Source organism: Aulonocara sp. 'chitande type north' Nkhata Bay, linkage group LG8 (assembly GCF_057382095.1).
Source record: "Aulonocara sp. 'chitande type north' Nkhata Bay isolate Kocher_YH1m ecotype deep benthic linkage group LG8, A_spYH_male_GT1.1, whole genome shotgun sequence".
Taxonomy (NCBI): Eukaryota; Metazoa; Chordata; class Actinopteri; order Cichliformes; family Cichlidae; genus Aulonocara; species Aulonocara sp. 'chitande type north' Nkhata Bay.
The window spans coordinates 19,982,880-20,000,881 of NC_141351.1; the positions used below are offsets into that span (position 1 = coordinate 19,982,880).

General features: G+C 41.4%; 1 protein-coding gene across 5 annotated transcripts in view; it reads left to right on the forward strand.

The window, feature by feature from the left end:
- The window catches only part of sdk2b (sidekick cell adhesion molecule 2b), a 280,187-nt gene that overhangs the window by 212,321 nt on the left and 49,864 nt on the right, over positions 1 to 18,002 (forward strand). For all 5 annotated transcript variants that reach the window (XM_086304172.1, XM_086304171.1, XM_086304176.1 and 2 more), the window contains 3 exons: positions 1,967 to 2,073; positions 5,171 to 5,318; positions 17,237 to 17,370. In XM_086304172.1, coding sequence (XP_086160298.1) covers positions 1,967 to 2,073; positions 5,171 to 5,318; positions 17,237 to 17,370 — 389 coding nt within the window. The remainder of the gene's footprint in view (positions 1 to 1,966; positions 2,074 to 5,170; positions 5,319 to 17,236; positions 17,371 to 18,002) is intronic.

Consider the following 18,002-nt stretch of genomic DNA (forward strand, 5'->3'; position numbering starts at 1 on the left):
TGCATGTGGTTACTATAGAAACCAGTACATACAATTACTAAAGGTTACTCTCAAACAATCTGCCTGGCAGTGCTCTAAGCATTTCTGAGCACATATCATGCAGGAATGTGACAGCTTTGCTGTCACACATGCTCCTAGTGGGAACTGTTTCACCTCCTACAAGTATGTATTTTGACAAGAGTGTGCTGTGCTAGAGTGACTTTCAAATTAAACATGTGCAACTGGCTGTAGGCTAACTTGCAACTTCTGCATGTTGTGCTGCTATGTAACATGCCATTAGAGACTGTCCGTGCAACCACTTTAACAGCCGGCCGCTCCTTGTAGCTCCCTCAGTGCAGTCATTTCTTTTAGTTATTGGAAGGTTTTAGGACGTTGACACCTGCCGTTTTGAGGTGTGCCTGATCTCTAAAATGAATTGCCCTAATCCATTTCGTATCCTGGTGCTATTGAAGTTTTCTCTCACAGACGTAGCCAGGTGTTTTCCAGATATTGAAAAGACACAAGCACACAATCAAGTATCACTTTGCAAGTAATGAAAAGGGTTTTTTTTGGCTGCTCCCTTATTTTCCCAAGGGGCTGCCATGGTAGATGGATCCCCAAATTTGATTTGGCACAGTTTTTTATTTTATGCCAGTTGCCCTTCCTATCTGAACCTTCTCATTTGTCTGGCAGAAAGAGTACACTGTCTTCTCATCTTTTGAGGGTGGATTTGTGTCTCCTCCTAGTCTCAAACTGGGGATGCCCACCACTATACCACATATTCACCTATTAGCTTTCAGGTAATCAACTTGGTAAACAATTGATACCCTAACAACTCAATTTAAAAGCTTTTTGTTCTACAGAACACAATTAGAAGTTCAATGTGCTTGAAACTTTTTAAAAGCAAAGGTCTATACCTGCATTGAATAAACAGAAAGTCATTGTTTTCTCTTTATGGCTTCATCAAACTGCCCATTCTCACTCCCAGCTTGTCATAAATCAATGCTTTCAAAGGACCTTTTGGCTTTATATTTAAACGCATTGGTTATGCGGCATTTTTCAGCCTGCAGGGTTAATGTTAGGATGTGATCTAACTTGTAAATGAATTTGAAAATAAAAAATTAGTACACAAACCATCATCTCCTCACTTGCCTTTTCTGAACGAACTTCCAGATGCGTACTTTGTTCCTCATTAAAAGAGGAGCATTATCTGTTGGCTTCAGAAATTACAGCAGGTGGTGAGTCAAGGCACTGATGTCAAAAGAGCCCTTACGACACTAGCGGAGTCTGACAGAATGACAGCATTTCACACTATTTAAGTCATTTTTAGGTGTGTCTTTGCAGTCTAATTGCAACAAAACAGGGACTGTTTTAATGCAGTCCTTTCTCAAGCCAAAACCTTAGACACCTTAGCAAGACAGTGCTAAGTGTACACTTCTATCCTTGCAAAAAGTACATGTCACTCTGCCGCCACCTGGCACTGAGGCAGTACTGCTATCACAGCTGGACACCGAAGTCAAGGTCATCGTGAGAATGTCAGCTGCTGAAGACATGAGGCTTCAACCTTTGTCCCAGGGGGGTGTTCTGTTTGTCTGTGTGTGTGTGTGTATGTGTATGTGTGTGTATGTTTGCATAAAAGACATTTTAATGCAGGTGTTTGCTGTCTGAGCTTAGTGCCTGTGTCTAAGTAAGTGTGTGAGGGATGGCTTCACTGTGATGGCTGGGTTAGCCTCTCAAGTATCATTATCGGTGGAATAAACAACAGCTAAGCTGCGATGTCCTCAATGCCCTTGTTCTTCTATTAGATAGTCTTAAGTTTGTGTATTTAATGTGTGTGCGCACTCAAATGCTTTTCAGCTTGTTCGTGCCTATAAATTAAAAAACTTCTTTGAATTCTACTTTTGTCTTAATTAGTTTTTTTTTTTAGTTTATTAAGAGTTAAAAGTATTTAAATCTTTTTCTCGTGTGTTTCTGTGCTTGTTAAAAGGTACCTAATCCCTTCACTGGACCGCTCCCATGCTGGCTTTTACCGCTGCATTGTGAGAAATCGGGTGGGAGCCCTTCTGCAGAGGCGCACAGAAGTACAAGTGGCCTGTAAGTATTAACACAGGACGCAGCTGAAGCACAGATCCAACGAATGAATAAACGGCTGTCTAATAGACACATGCTGATTTAAGCGAGAGAAAGCATGTGCGCTTAACTGCAGCAGTTTAGTACACAGTAGGCCCACGCTATCTTTGGGTGCCTTTGTATCAAGGACTGACTAGGGAGGGACAGATGCTGGCAGGGTGAAAGATCTACCTGCATCTCATTCAGAGTGTTATCATCCCAGACAGCTGTTCCACTCAGCATTCTCATTAGATTGATATTGTTGCCATGGTTCTTTTTAACTTTGCTTCATTTCAATATGACCGCTGCTTTTTTCATTCTCTCTCCTTTGTCAACAACATCTGTTGTTTCTTTGGCAAAAATAGAGCTCCCGTGCACAGTGTTTCTGCAAATTTTCACATTCGTTTTCAGGCCACTCAGCTCCCTCGTCTTGTTAACGAGCTATTAGACGTGCCACTGAGGTGTCTGGAGTGTTGTCACATCAAATCCACCCCTCCTTCCCATATACACAACTTGTCCATTATCGTGCTTTACTAGGGTATGCCTGGTTCACTTGCTTCCCTGTGTTCCAGCCGCATTTGAATGGATGTAACGTACAGCTGTACCTGTCGATGCACTCAACCAGCCACTAAAGAGAAAGAAATGGGAGGGTGATAGGAAATTGAGTCCCACGGGTCGACTTCTCTCGTATTCGGCAAACACACTGTTGCCGAAGCCTCTTCATTGGCAGTGAGGCGGTGGAGAGGGTGAGCAGTTTTAAATTCTTGGGGGTAACTGTGACCGAGGACCTGTCCTGGGGCAACCATATCACCTCAGTTGTACGGAAGGCCCAACAGCGCCTCTACTACCTGAGGAGACTGCGGAGCGCACACATTCCCAGATCTCTGATGTTGAACTTCTACAACTGTGCCATCAGCAACGTTCTGACGTATGGATTTCTAGTGTGGTTCCCCAGCTGCACCAAGGCCGATCAGCAAGCACTCCAGCGGGTGGTGAAAGAAGCTGGCAGAATTATTGGAACAAGTCTGCCAGAGATCAGTAATATCTTCCCCACTCGCTGTCTGAGGAGGGTGCACAGTATCCTGCGGGACCAACATCACCCTGCGCGCCACCTTTTCCATCTGCTGCCCTCAGGGAGAAGGTACAGGTCTATACAGGCCAGAACATCCAGACTGGCCAACAGCCTGTATCCACAGGCTGTGAGGCTCCTGAACTCTCTGCCCCCCTCTCACGGACAATAACCATATCCAACTTCTTAATAGCAATGAACTGGTCTGCATTGGTGCATCATATCTTTATTCTCTTCCCCCTCCTGCCCCCCCCCCCCCTCTTTCTTAAATGGATAACTATCATATCTGATATCATATCTCACAGTACAATAATATTGAATGGGTTGCATTGTTGTATTTTGTCATGTTTCTCAGGTCTTTGTCTGAATTTCTACGAACATTATTGCTAAGGATTGTCTTATTGCATTGGAGTCACACTGGGTTAAATATGTACACTTGGGTTTTAAGGGATATTTATTATTTTCTTCTTTTTTTTGGGGTTGTATGGAAGCCCCAAACGCAATTTCATTGTTCTTGACAATGACAATAAATAAATAAATACTAAAATACTAAATACTCCTCCAGGAGACAGACTTTTTGTGGCGTCCATCACTGGTTCTGTTTGTTGTTTCGGCTTCCTCCCTCTCTTGACTTTGTCATCTGGCCACCACTGCTTTCTATTTATTTCTTGGCCTCCACCCTGCTGTTATTTCAGTTCCTATTTATTCCAAACACTTCCCATTTCCATAATTCTCTTCTTCCCTCTCAGTTGCTCATGAAGTGGTATGGATGGTGACGCAGAGTAAAAAAGGAGAATTAAGGACACCTGCAAAAGGAATGGATGAGCTGGACAAGGGAGGGAGAGGGAGAAGAAGAAAGAAGGAAGGATAGATGGAGAGATTTCTTCTAGAAACTATTCTATTGAGGCAGCACAATTAGAATTGCAGAGACACACCTCAGAGAAAGGGAAACATGCCGAGGCATTAGAGATTAGGGAAGAAGGGGAGGAGGACATCACATCACTGAAACTGCAGATCAAAGTCGGGGGATTTGCACACTTCCCAGATTTTCATTTAAGCTAAGCACCACAGCTGCAGCGTAAAGCCAGATTACCTTTTTTTATTCTCTTGAAAGAGAGTGAGGAAAAATAAGTCTGCCATCGATTCACAACCACTGCAGCATCCTCGGTTCAGACTCCCTCACCTTCATCCCTGAATGTTCCCGAGATATTATCTCCAAAATGTGTGTCATAATTGGGTTTTCAATGTAACATTTTATTTATTTCTGCCTATTGTTCCCCTTTAAATCACGGAGGCAAATATATGATCTTTGGAGAAAAATAATGCTGTGACTGTGTTTCAGACTGTGCTGGAGGAGGAAAACATAAAGTCTACTTGTTACTGTTGTCCTGTAAAGGTTTACAATCAGCATCTGCTAATGTAACAGCATAGGGGAATTTCACAACCCACAACAGATGAATTTACAGCTAGTTGATAAATTCCCATTAGAAATCGGGAGTGGAAAGGGGGGGGGGGAGGTGGTAATATTAGTCCAGCGTTTTGTCAGCTTTTAAGATATAATGAGGCAAGGGATGAATAAAAATACTCTAACAAATGAAATATATTACGAGATAATAGAGAAGCGGCATAGCTGGTCATCTACTATGTTGCGCAATGCACAAATTTAGTGGGTGATCAAGATTGATTGCCTTTGATGCATCCACACAGGAGGATACGGGATATGAATATTAGTCAATTTAGCGTCCCTCGATGTCCCTCTGTGAGTCGTTACGTGCCGGTTCCTTCTAGCCTTGCTTGATGTACCATGGAAACCATGGCAACAACACTTTGCTGTCCATCAAATAGCTATAGTGTGAAATTTCACAATAGACAGCAGATGACAAAAGCTCTGTGGTTACCAAAAGTCAAAGAAGAAGAAAGCAAGAGTAATTTGTTCCTGCGACTGTCAGTCTCACTCTCTTGTTCTCTCTTGCTTCCCTTGTTTTTGTCTGTGTATTGTGTGTTTTCCTTTAGTTATGGGAAGTTTTGAGGAAGGCGAACGTACGCAGTCAGTCTCTCAGGGAGAGGGTGCTGTGATTCCAGCACCACGCATTCGCAGCTTCCCTCAGCCACAAGTCACCTGGTTCAGAGATGGGCGCAAGATTCCACCCAGCAGCCGCATGTGAGTTTTCTTCTCTTGTTGTTTTTCTGTTTTTTTGTTCGTTGGGCCTTTTGTGTCTTATTTGGCTTTTCTGTTTGACTCTAGAAATATTTTTTGGGTTGTTTTTTTTTTCCTTTTTTTTTCCTTTGTCCCTGAAGGTGTTTGAGGGCTTTAGTTTGAGAGCAGCTGTTCCTACCTGTTGTTTGTTTTTCATCTTGCTAGATTTTGTGCTGAAGGACAGCTTGAATTTCTTCTACAGAACAAGGGCTGAAGACAAAACGGTTTCAGCACTCTGTGTGCAATGGGATATCTCTCGTCTTACACATTTTTTTTCAATTTTGTAAGAAAACCCTTTTCTATTTCCTTATCTATGTCTTTTTCTTAATGTTGCCCATTGTCTGTCTTTATTTTGTTGTTTTTGCTTGCCAACCAACAGCAAAATCATGGTCTGACAGGGCTATGGAGCACTGGGCCTCCTGACAGCCTATTTGTATTGCTGTCTCATTCTGGTCACTTAAAAAGGTAGAATGCAAATATGAAGGTAGATTTTTTTAAAGTGCTTTCTTCACTTTAACGTGCTATGTGGCCCAAGAAAGAAGCAGATACAAACTTTGTTATTTTATTACTAATTGAAAATGTACTGCATCTGTACACTGTCAGCACAACCTGACAACTACATTTCCCAAAATGCAACTTGACTGTTTGGTTTGGGCATTTGCATGTATTATGTTAGTTTTGCCTAAAATATCTGAGTTACTTTAGAATATTTGTCCATAAATATACTTGCCTATACTTGTGCTCCAAGCACATTTGACAGATTAATTAAGATTATGTTCCCCGTGATGCTACACAGGCTACACCTCCACACGGTAGGGTTTTAACTTTATCTTTCAGTGACTGACATTGTACTGAGGTTACTCACATCTTTGTGGGGGGGATATTTGTGTGTACCAGCGTGTGCGTTAAAAAGTCACTTATCCCGTCTCATCACATCTGCATTTCTTCACAGTGGGAGGTGACCTTGCCCTTAGTTAGAGTGAATCTTTCTTATCATCTTCTCATCATCAGTAATCATCCCCTGACCTAGAATCACAATGAGACAAATGCCCAGGCGTACTGAGAAGATGAAGGTTGCTGGCCACCGGTAGCCTGCTCTGTCTGTGTTTTTAAAGAATAGTTTTTTTAATAAGAAGGATCTACAAAATAAGTTGAACTTCTTATTTCTCTCAAGCTGATGCGGTTGTGTTCTCTGACATCGTTACAGATGGTTCCTTATTTCTCAGGTTTTTTGTAACCTGGTGTGCGCTGTGCAGATAGAACAAAATGGGCAAGCTGAAGGCATGAGCGAGCCCGTCTTTACGAGCATCTCTATAATCCATCAGTGTGGGAGTATAGGAATTCCCAGATGGCATTGAACTGTGTTGGAAGATTGGTGCTTCAGCTAGAAATGATGAGACGTTCTGTGGAAAGTTATTGAAAAACAGCATTGTATTTGTCTTTGAATTATGTACTTCCTCTTTCTGTGGCGCAGACTGTAGTTTTCTCAGCAGTATGCTGTTCTTTTAGAAGATCTTCAGCAAATCAGTGAACCTCATGCACGACTATAAAAGGTTATGCTTCTCTGTTGACGTCACAAGTGGTATGTGCAGTGACCAGTGTGTCAGGCATAATAGCGGCTTCATTTGCCGTTCTGTCGCTGTCTCCCTCCTCTATCTCGCTCCCTTCTTTTGTCTCCATTATGGGCCACCCGCTGTGTGTACTTTGCTGCTCTTCATCCTCACTTCCTACCCCGCAGCTCTGAGAATGCTAATACCACATGCACTACCAAGGTCACAGTGTGCAAATGAGCACTGTTGATAACAGGCAGCCTTTTTTATTGAAAATCATTTAATTGAATTTGATTCATGCCACTAGCGTTTACTCTGTAGAGGCATCAAAGTCTCGCTAGTGGAGGAGAGAATGAGGGAGTGCGACTGAGTGAGTCGCACCAAACCACAAGTGTTGCCGTCATGAAGGCTCTATCTCTCTAAATCTGTCACATCGTTATGCATTTCTTCAGACGTTCTCTTGTTGTAAGACCACCTGGAAGATCTCGGTGTGCCATGTGTTACAAGAGTTATATAGTGGAACAAGCTAAAGTGGAATGGCGGTGAAGGAGAACGAGGACTGACAAAAACATGCCATGGATTAGAACCAGGGTGACCATTTCCCCTAATTGTCTCCTGCTCTTGCTAGCCATCCTAAGGTGTCATAAGTTTAATTTACAGGCTCCTCAGGGGTCTGTCTTGCTGCTTGTCTGTGCTCTTTTTAATCACGCCCCTACAAAAGAGAAAAGAGCAAAAACAATCAGATCGCTCAAAAAATGTCGAGGCTCTCATCCAACCAATCTAATACTTAATATAATTCACACTCGCTCTGGAGGCTGCTGTACGACCAATTTCTTTTCTTTCTTTTTTTTGCATTGTGCTTTCATTTAGTTGAAATTCTGGGAGTTTCCTCAAACTGTATCGTGTAGTTCGAGAGTTCTTGTGTGATATTTTTTGTACGTGGTAGAAAGGTGAGAGAAGCTGAGAAATCACTCAAGGATGACACTTGTTGATTGCAAGGAGGTGCTCTAGGTCTCAGGTTGGGTACACATATAAAAATACACATCTCAGGAGAACAAGTACATACCTCAAAATGTTTGTATTTATAGCTGTATAAATCTTTATCTGGCTGCAGAATTGAATCCATGATTCAAATGCAAATCTTTCGAATACATAGGGAGGATGTCTGGAGAATAGAGAGTAATCCTCTATATACAGGATTACTGAATATAAGATTCAGTAATATAGATTATAGGCAAGATTCAGATATCTAAGTATTGATTAATCAAAAAACTGGTGGAGCATACAGCTGCTGTACAGAACATGGTGCAAAGTGTGTACTAAATTTCCACTTACTAAGCTGTTTGGCTCCTAGGCATCAATTTTCAATAAGTGATGTTGAATGTTTTTAGACCACTTTTCTCAGTACACACAACACCCACATCATCACATGCTTAGCTATGAAGCTTACAGAACTTGCAGTTCAGTCCTCAGGTCTTTATACCTCACTGTTCACAATAAGGAATTGCTCAGATTGGATCATGTCCTCACCTCATCTTGTTGTCCATAACACCCCACACCACAGTCCCGTCCTGATTCGCCTCGTGTTTCCTATTTTGGCTTAAACTGCGGATGTCTGTGGCATTTTTATGTCCTTTGGCCACCCACAGCTGGGAACTGAATTTACTCTTCAGAAAGAGTAAATATGATCTAGTGGATGTGTGCAGAGAGGAATGGATTTTGGGTGCAAATCAAGTTCATTTCAAAAAAAAAAAAAAAGAGAGAGAGAGAGAGAGAAAGAAAAGGCTAGCTCACAGTCAGCATTCGATATTGGAATGCTGCTGACAGCATAAAATGCCCCCTTCAGTTTATCAGGGACTAGGGCAGTGACTGTTCAAAACATGCCTGTTCAAAATAGCCTGATTGCTTGGCTTCCAGTCTTGCTATTTGCAGCTTCTCAAGATCATAGACCAAGCGTTCACCCAAACTCCTTCAGAGTCGGCACTGGCTTTGTAGATTAGCAAATATTAATACTCACACTTTAAGAGGCTGACGTCTCATTATGTATGACCAGCACTGTTCAAAGAGAGAATTAACCCTGGGTATAATATGGCTGTAACGAATAGAACGTGTTTACTTTCTTACGCGGGGTCAATGATGAAATATTTAGGAAATCCATTTGAAGGAGCTGAAAGATGCTTCTTTGAATAACTGAAATCGTATTGAGTGGTTTGTTTTAATACCAGAGCGTACCATGTCCATTCAAAACATGTAAAACAAATAATAGAATTACAATCCTGGATCCCGTTCTGGCTGATCTGGCACCGATTATTTCAGAATAATTGCATGATTATTTCAAAATGTGGTTTGAGTAAAGCACACTTCAGCACTCCAAATTCTGATTGTGATTACTGGTTTGACAGTCATTTCACAACTCTGGTTCTGTATAAAACCTCTCAAAGACATTTTTGGGATTCTTATACAACTTGACGGTCCCGACTGTCCATTACGGGTCAAATTCGAATTTGTTATATATTTTGGTTTATGCCATCTAAAGATGGTAATGGGGAAATATGTGATACCAGCTGAACATCATTATGTTAGTAGTATGAACACACCACCCAGGCCTTGAATGTGTAAACTTAATGAATGCTGCATTTTTGCTTCCCTGCTGCCAATATTCCCCTTGGCAAGGCTGCGTCTTACTGTGGCACAGTGACTGCTCACTTTCTGCAATGTGACTCGTGCAGCTGCTGGCCTCGGCGTGGGCAGAGACTCCTTTGCTCTCTAACAGTACGCCCATAAGCTCACGGAATCACTTACTGATGCGTTTGTCTCTTACAGTCTTTGCTGTGCTCATGTTGTGTACTGCCCAGGTTCAAAGCACATGTCCTTGTTTGACTGTAAGCTGAAATGTGCAACCAGACATTGATCTAGCTTTGCTTTAATGAATCAGTTCAGTCAGGGTCTTTTTGTTACAATATATGAAACAGGATGCAAGGAGAAAAAGAACTTTCTAATGGCTGACATTCTTCTCTCGGTGAATGGAAATGTAGTCGAGAGGATCTTCTCCATTCAGCTGCTGTGATTTGTTATGCTATTTTGGAGACTTAATGTCGTGTGTAATCAGAGCCTCTTTTAGTTAAATGCATTTGCCAGGAATTGTGTGGCTCCTGGCTGAAAGGTGAGTCTGTCGTTAGATATAGCGCTGGATTCTGTCCTCACTTTTTCACATCTGACAACAACTCACTACCCACTACCTGTTGTTTTTCTCCCAGAAACTTTCTATTGACATTTTGGCATGGATTTACACCGAAACAACCTTGTAGAGGTGTCTGTTAAGACAGAACACAGAGGAGCCTGACCTGGAGGAGTCAGTGGGAGGACATCGTTGAGACACATACACACACACTGCAGTTCGCTTGAGTAATTTGCTGTAGCTACTGATCAATTAATGGGCCCTGCCTGGGATGCTCAGGTCCTGTCAGCGTGCTATGGATTCTCCATTAGTCACGAGGACCAGTGAATAGCCATGCCCTTCCTTTGCATTTGCCTACAACTGCCCAGCATTAGTCATGAACCTGACGATCTTCAGGTCAAGAGAGAATAGACGACAAGGAGAAGCAAGAATAACATAAAAAAAATCACAATTTACATAGATTCCTAAATGAATGAATGGATGTATCTAGTCCTACAAGAAATAACTTGCTATTCTTAAATATTTCTTGGTCCTCACTACTTGCAAGAGACCAAGAAATCTACTTTTTTTTCTTCCTTTGTCCAAAATTGACTGTTCATCAACTAGATTATTAGAAGTTTGAACAACAGCTGAAGCTATTGTGTGTTTAATTAAGACAAGATATATTTTAAGATGATATCCATCTGTTGTCTTTCTCTGAAGTTGGGTTGCAGTGGTAGCAGGCTATGTAGGGTATTCTAGATGTCCTTCTTCCCAATAATACTCTGTAGTTCCTCCTGGAGGACCACAAGGTGTCCAGTCCCAGGCCAGTGGAGGTATATAATCTCTCAAGCTCTACCCTAGGGTCTCCTTCCACTAACAATTTCCATTTCTGGAAAACCTCCAAATGGAGGTGAGGCATCTTAATGAGATACCCAAACAGCCTCATCTGGCTTCATTTTACATGCAGGAGCAGTGGCTCTACTCTGAGATCCTCCTGGATGTCTGAACTCCTCACCCTATCTCTATGTCTAAGCCTAGCCACCCTAGAGGGAAAACTAATTTTAGACAACTGTATTCACGACCTTACTCTTTTGGTCATTACCCATATTTCGGATTGAGACGTAGATTGATCGGTAAATCGAAAGCTTCACCTTTTTGCTCAGCACTCTGCTCACCATGACAGTTCAATGCAATGTCCGCATAACTGCTGACGCCGCACCAATCTGTCAGTCCAGCTAACACTCCGCATTTCCATCATTCATGAATAAGACCCCAAGATACTTGGAACTTGTTTGCTTGAGGCAAGGAAGCCTCGAGCCTCCCTCCCCAATCCACAGGGAGCATTCCAACATTTTCCATCAGAGAACCAGGGCCTAAGACTTGGAGGTGCATGAGCAAGGTTATGCTTTAATGAAGCCAAAATTATACAATATCTACCTAATGATTAATCCTGAAAGTGTACACTTAAAAACTTTTTTTTTAAAGTTTCCTTGTATTCCTTTCAGTTCTGTGCTGTATGTTGACGTCTGTTTATACAAGGACAGTGAAAGTAGAAAAAGAAACTCCAGGGAAATCAAAAGATCTGTGAAGCAGCAATCAAGAGGTTTTTATTGTTGTTTTGGGCTCTTGCCAATATTGGTAGATCTCTAGGTTCCACTGAGCCAGACTTTCTTCCTTTATTTATTTATTTTTAATAAGTCTTTAGCTCTCCAAGCCTTCTAAAGATCTTTCAACATTTTTCTTCAGACATTGGCTGTTTTTTCACTGATTTTCAGTCCTTGTTACCATTTTCAGATGATTTTTTAGTTAACTTATTAAGCCATTTAACAGTGACCTATACAGTAAATCATTCAGGCATAAAATAGGCCAACTCAAACGATCAACGAATGTTGTACCTTAGCAAAGAACCAGTTTTAAATTGTATCTATAGGGTCCTGTTGCAAAAACACATCATTTATTGCCATTGTGTTAGTTAGCTTTGTTCAAATCTTCGTCACTTTGTACGCAGGAGGTTATGAAAGAGGTACAAGAGTGAGTGTCTCCAGTGTTCTGTAAAGCATGGTGGAGACTGTCATGATTTGGGGCTGCCTTTCAGTCAGTGGTGTTGAGGATCTTGTCAAAATTGATGTTATGAAGTTATGAGTTATGAAGGCAGCAAAGTCCAGATTTTCATCCACCGTGTAGTACCACATGAAAAGCATCCGATTGGCAACAGTTTCATTTTGTTATCATTCATTTTCAGCAGGGTTGGGGTGATTCCAAACAGTAAAAGCATGCCTGGGTAGAAAAACACACAGTGGAATACTAAAAGTGTTGGATTGGATGTCACAACATTATTAAGGTAGTATAGGATCGTCTCAACAGCGAAGGGAACAAAAGGCAGCTAACATCCAAAGAAGAGCTTTAGACTTCCTTCAAGCCCGGAGAACTATTTTTGAAGAAAAAAATCAAGAAAGCTACCTTAGAGAGTTCAGGCTCTGTTTAAGAATAAAAGTGGTCATTTATTTTACGTTTTGTTGCCTTACATACTCTTTTTCCGTTTGTGTTTGCACCTGTTTCAATAAATCACGGCATCTGCTTCCCATTTTCCACTGATGCATTAGCTCTTGCATATCTGTAAAGTCACAATTACCGTTGAATGATATGTACAAAGTTTTTCTAGTGACATATTGTATGCTGATATCCAGACAACGTTTTTAAGGAAAGCCTTGCTTAGTTCAGCAATAGTATGACAAACCATATGCTGCACATATTACAGCAGCATAGCTCCATATAAGAGTGCTTGACCTGACACTTAAAATTTTAATGGCAATAGCAGTGCATTATGAAATGAAAAATATGACAAAAAAGCCTCAAATTGAAAAGCTAAAATCATGTAAAAAGCAAGAATTGTAGCACACTAGCCTTTTAAAAAATTACAGCATTTGGTCTCATTAGTTTCCAAACTCTTGTGGTGTTGGTCAAAGATGTGATGCAATACAGATGTAAACATGCCCGTGCATGTTTGAATTGTGTGGCTGGCATCAAACTCAAAATGAGCACATTTTTCCCCCCAAAAAATATGTAGAATTTCCCAGCTTTAACATTTGATATATTGTACTGTTTTCAATTAAATATAAAGTTTCAGTGATTTGAAAACCATTGCAATGTGTTGCAGCATCCCAGTGTTTTAACAATGGGTCACAGTAGAGCGATCCAATCTAGCTAAACCACGCTGTGAATGGGATCGAGAGTCGCCACGGAGACTCACAATAAGAAATGATTGATTATTAAAAACACTTTCCTATTGAACGACTAATGAATTAATTATTTTTAATCTTAATGCAGGTTGATTTTTATGTAAGAATTCAGTTGATGGTTGAAGAATTTAGGGGTGTCCTGTTATGGTAAGATAATCGAGTTACTCCGCTAATGAAGGCTTGTCTTAAATGGCTTTGAGTTCATTTAGATGTCACTATTTGAGCATTATTGGGGACATCCTTATATTGGTTTGAACACTCAATGAACCACAAGTGAAAGGGAAGCAGAAAGCGAACAGTAAGGCACAAACCTTCAGTCCATACACCCAGTGAGAAAACAAGTGCCTGTTTTCATGACCAACACTCCCTCACCTCCTCTCATTTCTCTCACTTCTTCATCCCTCCATCCCCAGGAGCTGTGGCTTTTTCATCACAACTCTGTTGAGCGGTAGGGCTTGTAGCCTGTTGCTTGCTTTCACTCTAGCTTTCTTTTTCCTTCATCTGTCTACTGCCTGTGGTTTGACTTATACCTTAGCCAGCGATGTGAGCCATTTGATCCTGCTGACCCCCCTCTCTCTCTCTCCTGGGGGGTGGCCATCAGCCAACTGGGGCCATTTGTCTGCATGTAATGGAGGTCTGAGGCTGTGGAGCGAGGTTAGGCCCCTCACGGCCCAGTGGAGAAGGACAGCCACGACAGATGCCAAAACACTAGAGAGTGTGTGTGTTTGTATGTGATAGAGCAGGACCAGCACTGTCAGACTGTGTCAGTGCTGGATTAACAAAATAAGATATGTATACAAGCTGACAAAGTCGGTGGTTGAACTCTCTGGAGATGCACTGTGAAGCCACTATTCCAGCGCTGGGACCACATGTTTTTAACTAAAGGGAGCAACCGTGATCATTGTATATTTAATTTTGCTGTAATATAATTTATTTTTAATAATGGAAATTAGAGACGGGAAGCACCTAGTGGCAAATAAAACATTTATAGTTATATCTATTTCAATCAAACATAAATCCTCATCATCATTATTGATGAAAGTGCTACAGAATCATTATAAGGCTGGCATTCATTGAAAAAGCGCCCTTGATTCTTTACATAAAAAATTGATCCACAAGAAAGTAATTGCATATGGGAGTAATACTGCTTATTGCTGCAAGCAAAATTAGGGTTGCGTAAAAGCTGCACAGTTGGCCAAGATGTTTCTGGGCAGCTGTCCTGCCTACCAGGCTCTCTTGTAGACCATGGCTTTTTCTGAAGAATAATAATGGAAAAGGAAATTGGGTTGGAATAAAAAAGAGAAAGCATTCTAAGATGTGGGAATAAACATTAAAACTAGACAGAGACAGAGGCATGTTCACACATATCTGATTTATCCAAATTTCTCAGCCTTGTGGCTTGATAAATCCCTGCACCGTGCCGGATACGTGCTAAGCCATCGTTATAAGCAAGCCTCCGACAGCTGCTCACAACACCGCTGAGAGATGGGGATTTGAATAAGAGTGACCAAAATCAGACAGACAACGATAAAAGAGAAAAAAATAATGAACATGTTAACTTCAAGAAGCATGTAAAACATTAACTGCTCTTTTAAGCGAAATTCTTATCTTTCCCTTCTTGCTCCCTTGATATACATGCAAAGCCATTCAGGATAATTGGCTTACTTTTAATTTCTTCCAGCGTCATGTGGTCTTTGATCCCTGAGGCCCAGCACACACTGGGAGTGGTTAGATGTGCTGAACAAGCTGTGTAACCAAGTTTTGTGTGACCCCCACTGCACCAGCCCTGATTACAGGCTGGGGGGAGTGAATGCTCAGCATGGGAGCACATTAAAATCAACTAGCAGGGGGAAAATGCCTCCTGCTCCTAGAAACTGATGAAATCTGGTTTTGCTCTGGATAATATTAGTTTGAACTCAGTTTGGCAGGTGCTTTGACATGCTCCTGAATGATCTTTGAGGGAAACTAAAGAACTTCAAAGATCACCTGATACGTTGCATTATCACAGAGAGAATGGGCTGCGTCGTCGAGGTCATTGGAAAGCTGTGGTTAGCAGTGCTAGCTTGTATATTTTGGTCTTTCATAAGTGGCAGGTAAAGAAGTTAAGCCCTGGATTGTGTCCCCGTTTTGGAAAGGTCCTGGGAAGCCACCCGGGATTCATTCGGTGCTTTGGACACTTCCGTTCTACCCGCATCCCTGAAGAGATCCATAATTCATGGCTGTGTGTCCAGGATGTCACCGCTCCAGCGAGCGAGCATTAAATATTTACCTCAGATCATAAGCCACAGCCATTGAGGCCTGCTTGTCCCTTTAGGAAGAGTGTTTTCAGTCTCAGCATGCATGAAGAATCCCAGATGAGCCCAGCAACTGGAGCTGCTTTAAGATGTTTGAAAATCAATCAGCTCCAAGATGCATCTCATAAGTCATCACGCTCTAAATGCTAACAGCACAGGTACCTCTATGCCACATGCACAGCATATTGCTCTCTCTGCTGTGTCAGATGGTTTTCCTGCCTCTGTGAAGCTTTTTCTTTTCTTTTTTTATGGGCGTGCACAGTTCTATATATTTTCTGTATTTGCTTGTGAGCACCATACTGTTGGCATCTTTTTTTGCTTGCTTTCTCATCAGCTCTCTTGCTCCCCTGATCATGCACAGCAGGTATTCCGATCCCCTACTGATGAGATGAAGGTGGGGATGGAGGAAAAAGTGGAAGGAGAAGTGGAGTGGGTTTGATTGGAGGAGGAGAAAAAGAGGAAATCATCAGCTGTGAAACAGAAATGTGTCTGAAACTTACACGACAGGGGTCGTAGTTTTGTTTTTTGTTTTTACACTTGTTTTTTATAACAAACAGCAAAAATTACACTATTTCTAGAATACATGATCAATGACTTGGGGAATTGTTTTTGTTTTTTATTGATAACTGAGATTACAGTTAGAGGACAGTTTTAGCACTGCTAATAGCCTGAAAAGTTTGAAGAGGACTCCAAAAGGACTATTTTCCGAAAGTGTTACTTGTTTGTTCTTTGGGCTTTTTTGTAACAAATATACCGATTTTTATGTGTATTGTGTTTTCAGCTCAAACTTTAGAATTTATAGCTTATTTGTAGTTTAGAAGTTTATCTATAAACAGCACAAGAACTACTTCTGGTGGGATGGAAAGAGAAAAAGAGAGATGAGGAATAGAAAAGTAAGTAGATGGATACATGAAATCAGAGTAAAAGCGATATCTGGAGGAAGGCACCTAGTTGGAAATCTGTGTCAAGACTGAAGACGGGCACACATCACAGGAGGGTGGGGGTGGGCTCTCTCACTGGTGGCTATAGTGACGAAGAAAGGGAGGACTTGATAAAGCCAACATGACACCAGGTATTAGCGCCTATAGGCCTCCTGCTGAAAAATGGATCAGTGTTTATTTATTCAGGCATTACTAAAACAGGCAATAAGAAAGATGCTGTTGATCCCCGCCAAAAGCAGTTTGCTGCCAAAATGCTGGCCACATGAAGCAGAGTGGTATAAATAGCTAATTAAAAGCTTTGGGTTATTAAAAGCAAGGCTATCATATTTGTGAAGCGACTGCACAGAAGTTAAGACAGGAGAGAATGTCAATATTTCCGCTTTGCTCAGTCAGCGCTTACACATTGTTTACACATTGTAAATCGATATACCTAATGCTGCTTGAACAGTGTAATTAAAATGTTAAAATGTTTAATGCCTTCCTCAGCCACGAGATAAGGTGTGGACACAAAAGCAAACGTCAGACATGTTTAGTTTTAATTAGGCAGAGGGAGACGGCCTGAAAGTTTCTCTGTTTTTCTTTTTATAGAAGCTTTCTATGAACGGCTCACTTTTTTCTTATGTATATATCAAAGTTTTATTCCTCCTCCTCATTGAATGAGCAGAGTGATTTTATATCTCTTTTCTTTTCCTGTTCAGTGCCATTACTTTGGACAACACACTGGTTATCTTGTCTACCGTGGCACCCGATGCCGGACGCTACTATGTGCAAGCTGTAAACGACAAGAATGGAGAGAACAAGACCAGCCAGCCCATCACCTTGTCAGTAGAAAGTGAGTAACCCCATATACGTACGCTAATCAAGGCTTAATTGGAAACGCATTTAGGCGTACTTTTACTTTTATTATCATGTCCAAGCCTTTTAAGTTTTTGAAGGAAATATTAAACATTCACTTGACATCATGAGCCTTTACATACCAGGCTCACAGTTTGATATATTGGCTTGAAAAATGTGTGATTACTAACTGTTTTTAGTAAGCCCCGGTGCAAAAACAGTATTTAAAATGGCAAAAGGAGAAAAATGTCAAATTCGGTGTCCATCAGAACCAACTTTCAACTGTCTTGATGAGAGCTAGATGTATGAGTTATGACCCAGAGATCAAACAGTAGTCTTCAGGAGAAAAGCCCAAAGGCACCTCTTCAGGTCAGGAGTGTGACCTGGTGCGCCTTCCTGACCTGATGCGCTCATTCAACATTCATCCTCCAGGCAGAACATTGTGTGCACACTGAAAGCACGTTGAAAAGAGAGAAGTTCTTTGGTCACGCCATTAGTCTGTGTTGACCAGCTGACCCTCTTGACAGTTTAGGTTCCCCTTTTAGTTCTTCCTCTTGACTAAAATGAAATTCAAGTTGAAGGCCTGCTTTAGAGACGATCCAGCGCATAAGTAAATTGCCGGCTTTAAGC